General features: G+C 36.6%; 1 protein-coding gene across 6 annotated transcripts in view; it reads right to left on the reverse strand.

The window, feature by feature from the left end:
- Window positions 1-1,570: 1,570 nt before the first annotated feature.
- The window catches only part of LOC121862902 (RNA-binding protein 24-B-like), a 120,751-nt gene continuing 101,294 nt past the window's right edge, over window positions 1,571-21,027 (reverse strand). For 4 of the 6 annotated variants that reach the window (XM_042361306.1, XM_042361301.1, XM_042361305.1 and 1 more), the window contains 2 exons: window positions 18,821-19,062; window positions 1,571-10,008 (listed from right to left, as the gene is read on the reverse strand). In XM_042361306.1, the coding sequence (XP_042217240.1) occupies window positions 9,863-10,008; window positions 18,821-19,062 (388 nt within the window). In that variant the 3' untranslated portion in view covers window positions 1,571-9,862. Of the gene's footprint in view, window positions 10,009-11,742; window positions 11,824-18,820; window positions 19,063-21,027 lie in introns of all 6 variants that reach the window. The other 2 variants (XM_042361303.1, XM_042361302.1) reach the window with 2 other exon arrangements.

Consider the following 21,027-nt stretch of genomic DNA (forward strand, 5'->3'; position numbering starts at 1 on the left):
AATATATACGACTTTCAACCATCCTGAGTTATCAGATTTTCAGAGTTGTCAAGGCACTTTTTGTCTCTTCTGATTTTCATTATAACCCCTTGCCTCCCACCCCCACTATGTCTTGGCGATGGTGCAGACCCCATATCTCTGAAGGTATATTCATTGTGCACTAGTACAGAATATATTTGATAGCAATGTTTACATTTTTTTAGTATACGTATACTGTACTTATATTCCTCCTATGCATGATACAGCCCAAAATTACAACTGTAGTTGCCACAATGATAGGTTCACTGAAATTCATTTTGTATGTTTACAATTGTGTTATGCTGGAATTAAAATCATGCTTTCAGTGTCTGGCCAGAATGGTAGTGCCAGATTTGTTTACTGGTTTGAAAAAAAATTGCTAGTGTAGCCAGTTAAGGTGCTGATGTGATGCTACCTTTAGACTTGTACAGTCAGCCAAAGATTTACTGACCCCACCCTGGGTCTCGTGCTCGCAATTTTACCTGGCAATACTTGGTAAGGAAGGCTGTATGTAAAGGTGATTGTGATTGGTGGATCTGTTTTTGGCTGTATCACTGTCTGGATAATTATTAAACAACCAAAGGTAACATTCTTATAATAATAAACTATTCATTGTTATTTAAGGTCATTAGAAGTTTCCAAATGTTTGTATATTTGTTTAAATAATGAAGAAAATTTTATGTGAGAATCTTGTGGCAGCTGTGGTTGTAGTTGAGTTGCCAATTCATTAATATAATTTTCTTCATTATTTAAGCAAATACAGGTATACAAACATTTGGAAGCTTCTCATGACCTTAAATAACAATGAATAGTAGTTTATTATCATAAAAATGTTACCTTTGGTTGTTTAATAATTATCCAGACAGTGATACAGCCAAAAGCAGATCCACCAATCACAATCAACTTTACATACAGCCTTCCTTTACCAAGAATTGCCAGGTAAAATTGCGAGCATGGGATCCAGGGTGAGGTCGGTACATCTTTTGCTGACTGTAAATAAGACTCAAGCTTTGAGTTGAGCACAATAGACTTTATGACTTATGGTTAGTCCAATTGAAATACACCTCAAAAGGTGATGGATTTTTAAGGCTGCACTTAAAGATTTTATAAAGTATCACTGTCATATAGAAAGTAACTTGTACAGTATAATCTAAAAAAAAAATTAAATAAATACCTGGGACCTGCACATTACCAGATTTATTATTTTCCCCTATTTCTAATTTACTTTAAAAAATCGAACTGCTGTGCTTTCAGATATATAAAATAATTCCTATGGTGATTGGATGACTTCTCATAGAGTGCTGACAGAGGACCGAGGGGAGGTAATGCAGACATAAATTGCAACTGCTTTGTTTACCTTTTAGAGAAAACAGTAATCTGGATTTCTTATACTGTGTACTACCTATACAGTATATAATGGAGCATTATATGAAACTTCTCAATAAAATTCACCATAATATATTTCCAACACCTACGTGTTTGTGGCAACGCTATTTCTAACCTATGAGCAATATACGAGAGCTTCATTGGGTATCAGTAATAACACAAATACTGATAATAAACAAATGGTACATTTATTACTGTATAAGATAAATAAAAAGATTAATTTTTAATAAATGACAATAATAGTAAGTTGCATACTAACCAGTGCACTCAGCTGGACCTTGGGCAAGATTGACTATTATCTGCCATCTCACATAACACAATTCTACTCCTCCTACAAGGCAGCAGTGGGTAATAAGATGGGAGGAGCTACTGACAGAAGGATGAGCCAGGCTGTTGACAGGGGTGTGGAGTGGACTGAAGCCAATACTGTATCTTGAGAATGGTTCTAATGGTTGACATAGCCAAATCCAACCTATGACCAACACTCACCCGCCTCCACACATTCTATGACCCTGTATTTTTACATCAATGCTGATATTTTTCTGTAACTGCTGGGCCACATTACCAGCAATATTACTTGCAGTTCTTTTTTCCAGACATTATGAATAAAAAAATTAGAGAGAGCTAGTACCACAGTGGAGTACATATGTTCAAGGAAAAAGTTCAAAACTGGCAGAGGTATGCACTGATTGGCCAAGCAGCAATTAATGTGTGCCACTTTCATTGGTTGAGCATCTAACTCAGAGAAAATAACAGTGCAGCATGTTCCATGGTCTCGCTGGAACTTTTGAACTATTTCATAGATTGGTAATTTTTTTATAGTAGTAAATATTTAAACTTAATCAGTTTAATACTTTTTACATTATTTGTTACTGTTACACAATGATTGTACCTGTACATACATGTACAGTACCATGTATCGGAACATACAAATAAAGGCTTGGACTAGAATTTTGACTCAACTCTAACCTATAGCAATGCATCAAGGATTAAAGGAACTTGGGTTTTGCACAAGATACTTTTGAACTTGACTCTGAGTGCCCAGACAGAAAATTAGGTTCCTTTCCCGGTGATGCCTTTTTTGATGATGCAAGAGGCATGAGCCCAAGTATGAATTTCATGTGCAAAAACCTGCATAAAACATTTCAACAATTTTATCATTAGCAAAATAATTTTTTTTTATGAATTACAGATATGTAAATGATTTATAAACGTCCTGATCAACTGATCACTTTGTTAATTAGTCATACGGTACATAACCATTATAAAACAACTTTGTTTCTTCATTCCCACTCCCCAAACAACCTTTAACCCATAAGGGTAGCTTTTACTCTACCAACAGTCACAGGTTAAGCAAATTTGGCTGTCTGGTATCACTGACTTAAAAGGATGTAAGACCATCCTTAACGATAATATTATAGATGTTTATAATTGCTACCACGGGCAGCTATTTGCGAAGCCTGTTACATACAGCATTTATGGTTCAGGGATCACTGTTACATCAAACAGCTTAGAGGGTCCGGATCCACAAAGATTCTGTAAAATATTCAAATTTTGTCCTGGAACTGGTGTTAAGTAAATGTATCTTCATAAAATTGAGCCTGTGTAATTTTAATGCTGTTTTGGATGCTATTTTTGGGCTTACTGTAAGTCAGCCATTTAGGTGCATTCTTACATCCCTATTTATAGGGAAGATACAATGTATGAACCTTAGAGAATCCGGCCCTAGATTTACAAGGACAATACCAATTCACCACAGCACAGACTTCCAGTTGAATCAAGACCATCACCTAATACACTTTAATTACTGTTTGTTATGTAGGTTAACCCCTGTAGATATTTACATGGATGATGCAATGATCCATCAATATTAGGGAAGTTCAGAACCATTATAAAATAGGACATACAGTATGAAATTGATAATTTAGCGAAACCCTAAAATTGGTGGATGATTCATATTGTGAGATGATCTTGTGTATTCCTAAAGATATCAATGACAGGAAATATAAGGCTATAAAATACTGAAGACAAAAAACTTCAATCAAATATTGGAAGTACAGTATCAACAAATTTGACTATATTTCCATTTAAAGAATGAATCCCACACTGATACATATCTTTGAAAAAACAAAAAAAAAACAAATAGGAATCAAAAGTGTGTGATGCAATTTTGCACAAGTAGAGATCATCCCACAGTCAATAACAGCAAATAGTAACAATAAATACATAATTATTTTATATACTCTACGTTTGTAACTTAATGCCTAGTAAATTAATGAGCTATAGTGACTGCTCCTTTCTTACCTGAACATTATAATACATGTCTCCTAACTGCAAAATGTGACATTAAAAATATATGTCACAATTTCTGTACAATAAGAGACACCATGACACATTGATATGAAGACTGCATTTAATCTCAAGTTTCATATATGACAAATGGAAATATTTTTGAAGTATTAGAATTCATTTTCAAAAGGCACTAAATATTACACAGAATACTTGGCTCTGCATTTCAAGTTACTTTTTGGCCTATATCTTCAATTGCTGACTATCACCACACCTTTAAAGGTAAAAAAATATTGGGGCAATGTTTACTCTATAAGTTTACACTTGTACTGATATTTCTGAATAAACATTTTGATCCTTTCATCTTTATCTTCTATGTGTGCATTAAGAATATAAGGCACTATCTTTCAAAATGTACAATAAAACTAATAAAAATGGTGTGATCTGCCATTTTCTGGGAAATGCCCTTTGGCCATGACATACATGAACAGCTACTGCACTTCTGAAGAACTTGTCAGAGAAATATGAGTTAATCTCAAAAAATATAATCACAAATATGGAAGCAGGAATGATGCAGGAAGGAAAAAGGTATACAGTACTTATTTGGAAATATCAAAGGAAGCATAAGTGTGAGAATAACAGGAGGTAGACGGCAGAGGGAAAGACAGTTAATAAAATGAGAATTGAATGTGAAGAAACAAATACAGTATGGAAGCATGAGGGATAGAAGGTTGAGGATAGAAAACAGGTAATGGAGTCTAAAATTTGAATTTTAGAACACAACAGATCACTGAGCAGTGCAGTGAAGTACTGTAAAACAATAGACAGTAATGAGAGATGAAAAATCCCTTTTCTCGAGCTGTCAGCAGCCATGACCAATTGACCCACTCAAGTTTTTCTTAACATTTGAACCATGAGTGTCCCATGTTTGCTCCGTCTATATGAAACTTCTTATTTGTGCCAAATATAAAAAATTTCACAACTTCATATTACATATTTGCATAAGAATTGAAAAGACCAAAGTATCACTTAAGGGAAGTAATTTTCAAGATTCAGAACAGGTTGGGTCTGAAAGACAATATTGAAGCACTAAATCCTTATGGAAATAAGGATACTTTTAAAGCATCGAGATATTTTTTTCTGATACTTTCCGACACACAATGTTTACAGTAACTACTGTACAACTATTCAAATGAAAGAATATATTTAGCTGAAGTAATTTTTCTAAAGAACCAGAGAATAACTAATGAAATGGAGGGTGACCTTTTAAATGTAAATTTTATTTCAGCAAGAGGTTTAAGGGTTCTATAGTGGCCTTCAAACCTAACATATTCTGATTAAAAAAGAAATCTGGTCTAGCACACCTCGACTGTAACCTGAATATATATGTGTGGTGGCAGGCACTTTTCCAATCAGTACAGTATCAAGAAAAACTCAAAGACTAATTATAGCATACAACCTCTTTAAAATTTCCAGCTCCATTTATAAAACATGTATTAAAAGATATACAGCATGTGACCTGATCTAAGAAATTGGTCACAAATGTAAATATGTTGAGTTAGGAGCATAGTACTTCAACTACTGGAGGATACTCTGTACAAATGTGAAACAAACTCCAATGAAAAATACTGCTCCTTTCTACAACCATAGCATAGTAAACAACTTTTTTGTTTACTTACTCAGGGTCTTAATTAAGTTGTTTGTGGCCCTTTTCATACATCAGGACACATATTACTTTCTGTAATCAATGTTAACCTTTCAAACATCTGTGATGGCCTATTTACTAAAACTTTTTTGTACTCATTTGCTGGTGACTTGATCATGTAGATAAAATTTGAATAAAGACTCATGTAAGCCCTCATACATGTGATACTTACTCCACATTATCATTACCCCTATGAATACGTATATTTTTGTAAAAAAAACAATGTTTCCAATACTGAAACAAAAAAGTACAGTTGAGCTTCCATAAAGATTTACACCTAAGTACATTATGCAGTACTTTATTATCAAATACATTTCTTCAACATTTGGTATCAATATTGCGTAGAATGCCAACAGTTTCTTAATCTATGATATTTTTCATTGCTATCTGTTATATGGACAGTTCAGCTTGCTTCCATTATAATTAAACATAATTTCACCTGCATACTTACAACTGAAATCTCACAGCTTTACTGGACAGGAGACTGTCGAAACATGCCACTCCTCAGTTATCATGCAATATAACATCAAAGAGATACAAGGCTCAATTTTGAAAACATTTTCTAGGTGCCAGACATAAGTATTTTAATGATCATCTCAGATTTTCAGATTTTAGAATCATGTGAATCTGTAATGTCAAAACTAAATTTTATTTAGCAAATATTCACTTTACTCAATAAGAAGACTCGTTAGTACCCAGGTGGTGACTAATGGCCAAAAATCTGCCAAACTGTACAATACTTACAATTAATTAGGTGCCAGTGGTAACCCAGGAAAATGAGTGAGCCCTGTTACAATAAGAAAATTATCTCATTATAATTTACTGACTTTGGAGTGTACATTGACAAGTCTCTATAAAGGCACTTATAAGGCAACCTGGACTGTGCATTAGATATATATATTTTTCTGACTAGATGAACCATAAGGCAGCCATAAATCACCAACATCCTGCTGGTTTGTTAGTATCTACTGTTATCATGATTGTCTTGTGCAAGTCAGACAATGTTGGAAACGTACCATGAAAAGGACATTTAAAGCATTTATTTATGTGATAGACAACAACATAAACTTCACCAAATGATACTGGGTAATTAGTTTAAGACAGGTTTGGCTTATTCATGTTTTCTAAAAATAAAGTTTACTGGCCGTTTATGGTACAGGTATTTTTTTAAACATGAACCATATTGCTTCTGTAATTTCTATTTAACAAGTTTTACAATGATTGAATATTTAACAGCAGTACCTCAGCTAAATATAATGTCCTTCCAGTTTTATAACCAAACAGAGTATTATGTGGGAATTTTGGCTCCCTAGTTAAATGCTCCCATACTCTTTCCTGGTAACAACAACCTGAATGTAAATGTTGCTGCTATCTTTACATTGTTGACAGTATGCTGACCTTTCAAAACATTTGAAACACTTTGCCAATGTTAAATTTTACTGTTAAAAAAATAATAAATACAATATGCTAAATATTTCACAAATTTCCACATGGTTAAACTTTACACTAACAATCTTGTTCACCTCTTGATATAAAGAGCATATACTGTAATTAAAAAATCAGACACCGTTTACATATTGTTTGTGGAAATCTGTTGCCCCATAAATGAGTTCAGGAACCAATGCCTGTTTTTTGTCTAATTTTATCACAAGGGGTAAAAACATTTGGAACGTGAAAATTATTTAGACTGGGCTATGCCTGTCACAATTTCGAAGTTCAACAAGGGCCATACCTTCTGTAAAGAAAGCTGGAAACTACTAATTCTTTAACTCAGCCTAGGTTTTCTTGATATGAAGCTGCAAAACAACTAAATTTCTAATCCATTTAGTTTCTCGAAAGTTAATAGGGTAATGGAAATGAACTTCATACTCATGTTCCCTTCATCCCCCATAATTTAAGATTAAGGAATAAAAATTAATAGCAAAATTCACAATGCAATACTGAGACAATCACAAACAATTAAGTAATTTTATATTTGTTTCACACAATGTGAATTTTCTTTCGCAAAATGTGAGGGAAATTCAGTTTTTTTTTTGCCTCTGCAAAATACTGTGTTGCTTAATACTGATATCTGACATGGTACACGGAATTAAACACTGCAAGGTTAATAAAAATATATACAGTATGTATAGGTTCAAGAGACGTCAAGTAATTAAAGAATGACAAGATGTGCTCGTGTAAACACTATCTCATGATGAACAAGATTGAGTCAAAAGTTCAATTTAAACATGCTTGACCCATGCAGTCTACTTTTCATGGAAGGTAATTGTCCACTGTTTAACTTCTTATGGCAAGACAGTGCCAAAAGAGTACCACAGACTGAGTCATTCATTATATTCAAGTAAATGACTTATTCAACCTCATCTATATATCCTAGGGTAGTTTTAGGAAGGCTAAGTTGGCTCACATCTTAAAAATTAATGTTTTGACTGTCCTGTCCAAGGTATCTTTTTAACAATGGCCATTTTGCTTTCTTAGGTCAGATGAAATGAGCAGTATATGGCACAAACATGATATTAGTGCAGAGATTCTGACTAGATGTTGCAGAATGTTATATCCCTGTTTGGGAAAGCTTGATATGTCTTCTATGCATCTCAATTTAAAGTGAAATGTTGAGAAAACATCCAGGTATATATTTTATATACTTAATCCTGATGAAAGTGACGAAGCCGGCTAAAATACGTACAGTGAAGAACTTCTTTTCAGTGTACAATAATATACTATTAAAATTATTACCTATATACCAACATCCTAACTGGCTCATCTAATATCTTAAATACTTTGACAGGCTGATTGAAATATGGAAATACTTGCCATAAATGGTACACTTACACAGCCTTCTTGTTTAGTTTTAAAGTAGGAGGCTAGAAAGGAATACTAGAAGGCAGGGATTGTGGGAGTCCTCCCCAGTAAGGGTGCAGGGAGCATTTGTGCTGATCAAAGTTTTATCAGAACAGGAAATTACCACTCTTTAACTTCCTTTAAATCATCAGCGTGTATACTTTTCACTTTTATACACATGCTATAAACTTTAAATGCTATTTCAAATAACTTGAAAAATAACCCACTCAGCTTGAAAAGTATATAACTTAGCCACTCTACACTTCATTATATCATCTGACAAGATATACAGTATACCCTACTTGGCATTCTCCATACTTCAAACAGCCATGTCAAAAATTCTTAATAATATACTCCTATGATTAACTATGGCATCATAGCAAGAGTACGAGTTTTGCTACATAAAAGAAATTATCAATAACTAGTATTAACAAAATATCATTATTCTTAACATAAAATGATATAACGATGAAAATATCTTTATAAACATTCTATCACTAGCTTTAAGAGAAAAACTGTATGTCAGATATGGAATCGAATCTTACAAAACAAGACCACAATACATTATAGACTTTGTAATATCAATAATATGTTACTGAGGGACAGCTTAAGAAACAATAGCATCTTTTCATCTTTCCATTAGTCTACAGCTGAAGAAGTGAAGAGGATTGCAATATGGTCAGTTATAAAATTACCACATACAGGACAGCAATATCTTTTTATTTTTCAGGTTGATGTGAACCAACCACGCCTTTCTGAACTTTACCAAACCTACCCCAAAATCATAAGCTTAGAGTAAATTTGTCTGCTTGGAAAAATAAAAAGACAGCAACCCTGATTGTGGTATTTTCGAACACTGGCCATCTTAAATGAATGCAACTTGAGACCTGCTAGGAGAAACCCTCAGTATATACAGTATGTATTACCATGGATGAGAACTGGGTTATGACAGCCTTGGGCAAATCATCACAGAGTAGTTGGTCTCTTAAGTTACACTTTATAGGACTTCTTTCATTTTCTCTCTAGTAACAAAAACACAAGTAAAAGAGTGTAAAAAAAATTGTATCATAATTTCTTTCAAAGATTCAAAGCACTGTAACTTTATTATATCTCAAGAAACTAAATGAACTTCACTTTCAACTACAGTACTGTATCTTGTATACAACACTGTTCATATAAATGTTTTCATTTGAATATTATGTTTAGCGGTGAGATCATGACAATGATCCCAAGATAAGTCATGAACACCAAGTTACAGAATTATGAGCATCATGAGCATCGCATGTGTAGCTCAAGTCCACGCCCACACCCACCCTGGCTGGCCGGTGCATGACTGCTGTGGGCGTGAGAGGCTCATCAAGAGTTCACAACCAGGGGGGGCAGTGGCCTGGGTGGAGCCTAACTGCCTGGTGAAGGTTCCAGTAGGGTGGAAGTCTCCTATGGAAAGAGCTCCAGCCCAACAGAACACAGATTGTAGATTTAACTCCAGGATGAAATGACTCTAGGATGCAGGTGGGTGGTGAGGCAGTGGAGGTTGGTGCAGCACCCATGGAGGGCTGTACTGGGCGGTGCCAGCACTGATGCATCCCTGAATACTTCTCATCTTGGAGTCTAACAAAGGCTTTACTGCATTCGAGCCTCCTGCAGTTGAGGCTGAGCAGTCTGGTATGGTGGGAGAGGAATGGTTCCTGCAGCTGCTGCAGCAGTACCTGGTGGTAGTGCCCATGAGTAAGCAGGTATGCCAGCTGTGTACTGGCTCATGGCTGAAGCTGTAAGAGAAATATATACAATTCAGCAATAAGTACTGTAGTGATAAACATGTAAGCATTAGGCAAGCTCCTTTACATCATAGGAAAACATTCCACAATGAAAAAGACAAAATTTTTATATTATTTTCCACAATTAATGTGATGGCAACCTCAAAGTCAGAGGTATTAGCTTCACTTACAGCAACGAGGGGGTTAATGGCTAACTCGGTGCAAACCATAGTGGAGAAAGGCCTCATCAACCCTACCTGGTTATACAGGTACTAATACTCTTGGGGTTTTCATATGGAAATTTGCATATGAACTCAAAAATTACAATAAAATAATTTTAAGTTTGCGTATGAACACTAGATACGCAAGACACACATTTGGCAATGTCGGTGTGATCTGGCACCTATGTAGACTGCCTCCAAGGTTACGTGAGTGACCACACCAGTCACCCTTTGTGGTTCAACAGCACAGAACGTAACCTTGACCTACATTTTCCACCATTTTCTCATGGCTTATGCTGATTTCTCGTTCATTACAGTGATTTCATTTATTTATAACAGTGCTGTGATAGTTTTGACCCATGCCGTGTGTTGCTGGTGAAGGTGGATGGGTGGGAAAACTTAAAAAGTACAAGGAGATTGCACCATGTGGTGCCTCCTGAGGCCTCTGCCAGTGTCCCTGGCCCTTCTGGTGCAAGTGACAGTTTGTCTGGCCCTTCAACAAGCAGTTTTATGAGCGAAAGGAACTGCCCGACATGTGGTTGTGGCTAAAAGAAAAAACAAAAAAGTGTTGCACGTGTGGTATCTCAGCCATCGCAGAGTGGCTTACCTCGTGATCGCTCATCTCCCTCAAATGCGTACTACTCGTACTCCCACTAAAGCTATATTTGGTCGCTTTGTTCAGGTTAAGTATGGCATTGTGGGGCATGGAGGAGGAAGGGAGAGGGGGAGGAACATCACAAAGTGCTCCAACATCGAACAACATGTAAGTACAGAAATTCATTTATTTTCATAAAAAAATTTAAGTTATATTTTTATGAATTACATTTAACCAATAATTTACATTGATTATTTTATACGAATTTCCAAATTAATAAGCATTTATAAACACATTATGTTTTATGTAAAAATATAAAAACTTTGAGGGAGAAAAATTTGCATTTGGGAGCTTGAGTGGCAGCCATGCACTACAATTTGTGTTATACCCACACTAACAGATAGATTTAATCAATTTATTGTGATTACTGATATAAAACTATTTGTAGATAATGTACAGTACTGTATTTACAATTGTAATGCAATAAACCTGACCTTTTTATCTCCAATAGTAAGCTTGCTATGACTACCGGTATATGTAAAATTATATTTTGTGCTTGGAAGGAAAAAAAAATCTGTACTTGGTCTGAGTGTGCTCATCAGATTGCACAAATGACACCAACATTACCTAGCGAAATATTAATTTTTCAAAATTTTTCTTCTTGTAAAAACATTTTGCTAAAAATGTGTGCTTTATAATGGAATAAAGTTCATATTGCAATCACATGAAATAGCGAAGGTATAAAAAGTATGAACATTTTCATTAAGCGTAAAAATTTTTTTTTGTTCTACTCGCGCTTACGTATAGAAATAATATTTTATAATGATTAACTCATATAAAACTGTTTATAGACAATTTAATTACAATGCTAATGCAACAAACCCTACCTTTTTATCTCAAATAGCAAACTTGCTATGACTCATTACGTACAATTATCTCTCGTGCGGTGCAGTCAAGTGCGGTAGGGTAAGTAACCGGCCAGACCCCGAGCGTGTCGCCGGAGAGCACCTCCTTAAACCCAAGAGTGTTAATATCAAATAAAGAATATTAAATATCAGTTGATATTTTCTCACAATATGAAGGCTGAAAACTGTTCATGTTTTGTAACTTTTGATAAACCGTGGTGCAGTCATTTTCTGTACAAGGGTTAGGATAAACAATACCCTGTATAATTCAGGGTAATACTGCAGTAATTCCTTCCGATGCTTGACATTATGAATCCTACAATGTGACACCCAGGACAAGGTTTCATTTTTCATTGATTTAAGTCTAGTTCTGCATGTCATACCTTATCATGAGCGTAAGTACACACAGCATAACTGATAATTAAGGTTTAAAAGCAAAAAATCAAGGTTTAAACATTCTCTAACTATTCTGAAATTTGGTGTGGAATTACATTTGAAAGTAAAGCGGGATGTACAGTACTGTACAATATATGAAACCCAAATCTGAGCTCAAGAAATATTTCATAGTAAGGTATGATTTATTATCCCCAAATCTAATTTAATCTAAACTAAAAAAAAATCTGTGAAAATAAAAATACCCTAATTTAGTTTCATAAAGGTGGCAGGAAAGATTGGACACAGCTTTATCTTGTTCTGAAGAAAGAATGTAGGTCCAGTACACAAATAAACCAAACAGAAATATTTCCTTCCATGGTTTACGCTCAGAGCTTTCAAAACACTACATATCAGAAGGCAGTTGGTAGCAGTGTCGGGTTAAGACTTTCGTAGGCCTCAGGCACCTCCAAGATATGGGGCCCCATTTGACAGCATATTCACTAATTTAAATTGAAAATGAACTGCTTCGAAAGATAGACACTAATGACATAATAAAACAATTTGCACTGCAAAAAAGCCGTAAAATTTTGATCTAATAAATATCTTAACTTAAAATCTGTCAATTTTCCGAAGCAGTTGCTTTGGCATATTGAGTATGTTCTAAACATTTCCTAATGATTACGTTGTAACTTGTATAGGATATTTCAGAAACAAAAGTATGTATTAGAACAACTGAAAAAAAATAAAAATTTTGTGTACTCTTTGAAACAACTTTCTTCTACAGGGTACTATTTTGCTTTCATCTATGGCCAGAATATGCCTAAATAGAATAGTATAGAAAATAATCAAGTAACATAAATAGATACTAATAGGATTAAGTAATAAATAAATGGAAAAAAAAGTACCTCAGTATCAATTTAATAATAACCTGTAGAAAAAGGGGAAGAAAAGTTCTCGTTTTATTTTTCGTAGGCCCCCAATATCTGTGCCTAATGGATAATCCGGGCCTGGTTGGTAGTGATCAAGAAGTATTTCTCAAGAATGACTGGAGGCCCTGAGGGTGATTATCACATTTCACTAAGTAATAGTGACTAGTTTTCGTAAGTAAAAATATCAAATGACACTGACAAGTTTAAATGAACGAAAGAACCAGGCACCACTGAAAAACTTAAAAGAAAAAGTATTGAGTGCCACAGACATGTATAGTTGAGTAAAATTACTAGTTACCACTGACAAGTTTAAGTGAGTGCAGTATAAGTTACAGGTGTTATTCACATGCATAACTGAATATTTGTACCAGGTACTTGTCCATTCTGAAACCCCAGTTCCAACCACAAGCTCAAGGTTCTGAATTTGAGCATAACAAGTGTCAAAGAAAGTCACAAGAGGCTTATTTTAAGATGCAAGTGTGACAAGAATGAGATTGTGCCAGTAGTTAATGGTCAAATGGCCCAACACTAGATAGGGGCAGATCCAAGGGGGGGGGGGGGGGTTGTCCAGACTCCACCTTTTCATCAGAAAATTCCAATACTTTTCTATAATGCAGTATTGTACTCAGGCGTTTTTTATAGTAAAAAGTAATTATTATTGACCTCAGAATATCTTCTAATATCATGTGCACATAGCCTCAAAATGACCATGATATTAATTTTTTTCAAAAAAATTCTGGGGGGTTACAAAACCCCATCATATAAAAAGACTGATACAGTTCTTTCCTCAGGGGAGCAAAATTACTCCAGCACAGGTGAATGGCCACCTTGGCACACACAACAGAAACACCTCTTCAACCTTGCCATGTTAAAGAAGGTGTCATAGGAAGAATGTCATATTTTGTAGTGACTAAAATACAATCATCAAACAGTACTTGATACTGTGTATGGAACTGTCCACAATAGATGATTATGGATGAGTTCTTGTTCCAATTTAAAAGATAATGTCTCCAGTGATTTCTGCGTATTAAGCTGTCACAGAAAATTAAGGACAGACAGAAAGCAAACTTAATATTCTCTTCCAGTTCCCAACATCTTGAGGATTAATAACAGCAATACAGTACTGTACTACTCTAAGCAAGAGAACATGAAAAACATAAGGCTGAGTGGAGGAATGTGACAGAGACAGAGTCAAGATGCTGATCACTAACCTTGGGAATGATACAGGGTGAGGAATATGCAATACTGTACTGATAAAATGCATTCAAATTTAAGATAACAGTTTAATAACAAAGTTTTTTAAGGAGCAACTCTGAGATATAGCAACAGTTTTACATGACAAGGCAAGAAATCAGAACCGTACAAGACATGACATTATAGAGCTCTGTAAGATATAACAATAAGGTTCCATAAGATCTAGTATCAGAACTTTACAAAATATGGCATCAGGGCTCAATAAGATATGGCATTATAACTACAAGACATAGCAGTAAAGGTCTGCAAGGTATGGCAGTAGAGCTCTCCAAGGTTATGGTATTAGAGCTCTACTGTACTGTTCAAGACATGCATATCCAGCATTAACTGGAGGTCTCAGTTCTCAAGGTAAAAAAAATACCAGTACAGAGAACTGTTAAAAGTACCTTCTTTGGAATAAGATAAATGAATTCCTGGAGGAATCTGCCAGTAAGTATTGAGGCAGCACCAAGTGATAACACTATAAGTCTTGGCTAAATTAGCATTAATGCATCATCAGATACATTCAAGAAGTCTGTACTGTACTGTACATGCCCAGTATTTGCGGACAGTGAAAACATGAGAAGTGATCCATCCAGTAAGCTGATAAGGGATGCAGGGGATAAACAGGGCTAGAAAAAGTTGTGACTGCCAATCACAGGTACAATAGCTCAAAAAGAGTAATTGCCATGATGACTTCTTAAATGCTACATATAACTCGTGATGTCAAGGGAGGGTTGGTATGCGTGGCTCTGTGGCATACTGATCCTCCTACATTTAATAACTGAACATCATATTAATTAAGCTGAAACAAATACACATTGCATTGCAGTAAGTCGGCCCGCTTAACGTTGTTTTGGTACTAGTTCGCAAATCTTTAGATACCCAAAATTCGTTTAAAGTCCTGATGACTCAATATAATGTCGTTTTTGCGTCATCATGGACAACTTTTTATGGAGCATCACCCTCTCTCGGCATGCTACAGTACCTCTAACTAGCGGAACGTCACAGCGTCCCCAAGTGACGCCAAGCCAGTCACTGTTAGGCTTCCACATCATTTGTGTGTGCTTAAGTGTTTTTGCTATAAATACTGTACTCTAACCATTCAAAATGGCTTCCAAGTGCCCATCAAGTGCTACTGATGCTAGTGTTGTGAAGAAGCAACATAAGACCATTAGCCTTGTTACAAAAATGGAGTAGGAACGCCAGTCAGAGTGGGAGGAGGAGGCACCCGGCGAGTCTCAGTGACTCACAACCCTCCTCCTCCGCCCCACTACCCACCACACACTCACTCCACCACCTCCACCCATCAGTGAGTGCAATACAAAATGATTTAGTTTTATATACTGTTAACGAGCACAATTCGTTCCAGAAGGTTGCTCGTTAACCGAAAACTCATTAATCGAAACCATTGTTTCAATGGGTTTTTGGGTAATTGGTTCCAGCTCACCGAAAATTGCCTAAAATCAACAAAAAGGTAGTAAAGTACACTTACTTCGAGGTGTGTATGTAGAAGGCTCCTGGATGATGATGATGATGATGATGATGGGAATTAGAATGGGGGTGGAGGAGAAGGGAGAAGAGAAGGCATTGGGGTGGAAGAGAAGTCACCCTATGGCGCCATTTCACCCATAAAATTTTAGTTCTCTTGGTGTAATTCAAGATTATTTTCTTAAATCAACACTGCACTGCATTATATATTGTCAACATGTAAAATAAATTTCAAATTGACCAATAATTTGCTTGGAAACACAGAAAAAAAGCATTTAGTTGAAGAGAGTCTCAAGCAAGATGTTACCTCCACTGAAAAGACACAGAGACTGACGCCTGTTTGGTGTGTTGACAGGCTGTTTGGCGTGCATAAAACTAGTTTCCTGTAGTACTTCAATTATGTTCAATAATTGTTAAAATGACTAAAAAATTTAATGTTAAACTTTTAAAATTATTGAATAGTATAAACTTCTTGATATTTACTAAATAGTAAGGAATTTAAGCCCTAGAACCGATTACTGTATTGGCGGACCAATACTACAGCTGGTGGACTGCCAAATGCAAGCAAAAACATGTGGAGGGTCGCTTGTTAAAAACTATTTAATCGAGGGATTGCTCATTAACTGAAGTTAAGAATCTTATGGATGGTAAATCGTTAACCGAAATCTAGTTAACCGAGGCACTCGTTAACCGAGGGATCACTGTATACTATTTTCTATAAAAATGCCATTGAATTTCTGTTTATGTGATGTATTTTATGGGGCAAAGGGAGGCTCAGGAATGTAACTCCCGTATTTTATCTATTTTTATGGGGAAAATTGATTCTCTTAACGATGTTTCGTATAAAGATGCGTTTTCAGGAACGTAACCTCGACGTTAAGCAAGGACTTACTGTACTTACGTTAAGCTATATATACCATATACAGTAAACCCTTAGGATTCGTAATTTCAATAATTCTCAGTAAGCAGAGGGTGGCTAGCTCACGAGCCTCTCCTGCAGCGCAATGAGTAAATGCCTGGATGAGCAAAGTCCCTCAATCTACAGTAGTTGAATTTGTGGATACCTTTGCCAGAAATCAAAAGAACCACAGAATTCAGCTGCTATAATCTAGATTATAATATACTGTATTTAACAGCACAAGTGAGATGCTAAGTGAGCAGTAAAGATACTGTAGGCGTGTGCCTTTTATGCTCAGTGGGGATTCTACAGAGACACAACTTACGTTTATATTCATTTTGTTTATTGAGAGCCCCATATTATTTTTGTTTGTTACCTGTATAATGCTGTATTATGCACATTTTGACCTTATTGCAAAACTGTCAGCCTTTTTTGTTTTTTCTCTTCTTCTTTTGTATGAAATTGGAAATAAATTGGGAACATGACCTTCTCTTGTGAATTGTTATCTATAAAATATGCATTTAAAGCAAATATCCTTCTAATTGTAATGTTTATAGAGGCGCAGTTACATAAAATTAGTTTGTTACAGAAGAGTAACAGCAGCAGAGGTGTGTGTCTTAAGCTACCTTAAGTGTGTGAGGGATATTCCCCTGAGGCCATACACAGATAGGGGTAACAACATGAAGTAATTTTCTGTAGATTTGATGCAGTTATTTTTCACCACCCCAGTTTGCCGCCCCAATAAAATCACTGGGTCTAACCTGGCCACCCCAGTAAAAACGTTCTGGGTCCGCCCCTACTGTACAGTACACTTCATCAATCTCCAAACTTCCACATACGAAGGTAAGTAGCATTGGTGACTTAAGTTTCTCATACAAAGTATAGGTAAACAGTACTGCATTAAGGTAGTATTGTATACGTTGCTATTTGCGGTTTTGCCAATTCGCACCATTCATTGGAACCTAACCATCGCGAATAGCAAGGGTTTACTGTATACCAAAGTAAATGCATGTCCCAATAACTATCATCCTCTCAATGTTTCACACAGTACAGGGACACAGGGGCGGACCCAGGAATATCAAAGGGGTGGGGGTGTCCAAGAAGTTGTGGGTGGGGGGGAACATCACAAGCACAGCAAATCCATCCCAATAGAGGGTTGGGGGAGGGGTGGCGCCGTAAGCCCCCTGGAATATATATACGTATTTTTTTTAAATCTGATCAATATCATGGGCATTTTGAGGCCAAGTGCACTTGATATTAGGAGATATTCTGAGGTCAATAGTAATTATATTTTACTATACAATAATGCCTGAGTACAATTCTGCATTAAAGAAAAAGTATTGGAATTTTCTGAAGAAAAGGGGGGGGTCCAGACCCCCAGGACCCCCTGGATCTGCCCCTGGGACAGATACTTTTTTGAGATGCTGTACTGTACATTTAGGTAAAAGTGGATTCTCAAGACTATTTTGCAAAACAATAACAATCTTCTCTGCATACTGAAGATACATTTGCACGTACTACTGGAAATCATGCCACAGCTTCTAAAATAAATCCACCAGTCAAAATACCTCCATCCATTCACTGACATATTTACATCTTCATAAATAGTCAAGATAAATACAGTACTGAACTTGAAATGTAGAGAAAAAACAATGAGATACAGTGTACTGTACTTTAGTCATATAATTAGGGATGAAGGGATAATAACAGAAATATTAATGGGTAAAGTTGAGGGTAGGAGAGCCAGGGGAAGGCAGAGACTGGGATGGATGAATGAAATTAAAAACTGGGTCCCCAGAGATAAAAAAAAACCTTAGAGGATTGGTAAAAACAGCCCGAGAACATTTAGGGTGAGGGACTGTGGTCGCCAACCCTCAGATATGAGGCTGGTACTCTGATTTATTGATTGAAGTGTTTTCACATGAGCAAATAATTGTTTTTCTAATATTGAGGATCAGTACATAAACAAATAACCAAAAACTGGTAAAATTAGTAAAAAATTCCTTTCAGTGAGTCAGTCAAACAATTAATCAGGACTGGTATTCATAGAGCTGAGACACATAAAAATGTGTTATAAAACGTATTGTGCTATATGCAGTCTTTTAAACCTTTTAAAATTAATGATGGTTATTCTCCAAAAACACACGACACAACATGATACCTATTGAAAAAGTTACCTGGACCATCTGCTGACGTACCTGCAGACACAGCTGCTGCGTATGGTTCCATGTTGGTTGCAGCAGCTGACTGATAGCCAGGGTAGGCAACTGCTCCTGCAGTCGAAGAGTAGTCAATATATGCTGCCTGGCTTGCAGCTGCAAGTGCAGCAGCATTGTGGTTGAGTGGTGAGGGCCCCATTTGCAGGAGACCAGCAGTAGTGGGCATGTAAGAGTGTTGGTACAAGTAGTTAGGGTGAAGCCTGTGGACAAAAATCATACCTGTATATGTATCAGTGGTAGACCTAAGACTTTATAGTTTTAATTCATCACAAATACCCGGTACCCCACAAAAATCATAATACAGTAAATTAATTGTGAGGTAATAATTTATTTGCATGCACAACTAACATTTACATTACCAATATTAAGAAAAACCATTTCATTTAATTATAATATCGGTATATATAATGAAGTGTTATCATAGATATACAGGTATTGATGTAACGGCACAGCAAATTTAGTTCGTCTGCAGGGGCATTTGGAAGTAAAACTGAATTAAAGTACAGTACAGTACAGTATTTCATTTGTGTCAAATTACAGTGACTTTTTCTTTCAATTGGACATTGAATTGCAATATCCTAAAATTGCTTACACCTACAACAATGAAAACACCACCACTGTGTGTACATAAAATGCAAATTCAGTACTGTACTGTATCAATATTGTGTCAACATCAGACTAGGTAGCTCAGGGCAACTACATTTTTAGACCCATTGCCTAATTAAAAGACTGGCACAGTGGCTGAGTGCACACAAGGCCCATTCCTAGTCCTATGAGTCACTGATGTGTTCCTAAGAAACTCACAGCTTCCTCAGTTGTAAATGGGTGCCATCTGTCTTGCCTCCTTGTGTACAGTGTCAAAGGTTCAGTAAAAGGAGTGCAGGATCCAAGTTGTCCTTTTCATAAGGATATCATATTTTATAATTCCAGTACTTGGTAAAAAATTGTTTTACTAACCCTTCGATTTTTACACAAAAACATGCTTTCTGGTGTATTTGGTTCAAATATGACCTTAATTTCCAGGGGAAATGACCTGTTATGGAGATATGACACCCCCCTCGTTAGCCGCTTGGGCGATCGGTCACTTTAACTGGATTTTTTATTTTTTTTTCATCACTGATTGGCTCGTTAGTCACTTGGGTGATCGGTCGCGTCTCTGTTACACACTGTTGGTAAGTACTGGGCATGCACTGGCTCCTGAGAGTATCTGAACCTACCCCAGTGCTTGTCAAGTCTGGTCTTAAAACAGCTCACACTCCCGTCTCCAGCACAGGAACAACGTAATGGTCTAAGGAGTCCCTGAGAGCCAGGCGGATGAAGCGGAGACTAGGCAAACACACGATAAGATGCAGTTTATGAATATTTGTACAGCGGCTCTGATTATGCCAACCCCCCCTCAGGATGTGAGGAGGCTGGGACAAAAGCAGGGGAAGAAGCCTCGCCCTTCCAGATCACACTAGTGAGTGAGGAGGAGAAATGGGAGGTTATCTGACATGCAAAAAACTTAGCAAAGAGCGATACGTTTCAAAATGTATTCATTTGCCCAGATCGCATGGTATTGCAGATAGAACAGCACAAGAATCTCCTACAGGACTTGAAGCAGAGGAGGGAGGAGTTGAGAAGGAACGGGGATGGGTGTACATGGGTTATATCCAGGGGAAGGGGACCGGAAGTAAGTGTGCCGACACAGAGCCAGGGGGCAGCAGCGCACCCTCCACCCACTCTACCCCCCACTCGGAAGGAGGCACCAGCTCCGCCTACCAGACAGGAGGAGGCGAGCGCTGTGTAAGCAATGACATTTCTAACCACACCCTGCAAAATATAGGGTATTTAGTAAAACCTGCAGCTTCTGAGAATGGAGAGGGGCCGGAGTTACTACTAAGAGCAGAGACGTTACCGAGAACAAATTCTGGCCTGAATGTCATGTACACTAATACAGTACTGACACGTTCCTTGATAAGAGGGAGGAGTTTGAAACACTACTGAAGGTACACCAACCTGATATTGTAGTTGTAGAACTGTTGTACAAGAACAAGAGAATCGACCCAGAGGAATGGGAGTTCAGTATTGCTGGATATGACTCATTTACGAACGTTTCCCAAGAAACTTTATTAGTTATGATATTCAGCGTGGTGTCTGCGTTCTTGTGCCTTAATGAGTCAGGC

Source organism: Homarus americanus, unplaced genomic scaffold, assembly GCF_018991925.1.
Source record: "Homarus americanus isolate GMGI-L3 unplaced genomic scaffold, GMGI_Hamer_2.0 scaffold24922, whole genome shotgun sequence".
Taxonomy (NCBI): domain Eukaryota; kingdom Metazoa; phylum Arthropoda; class Malacostraca; order Decapoda; family Nephropidae; genus Homarus; species Homarus americanus.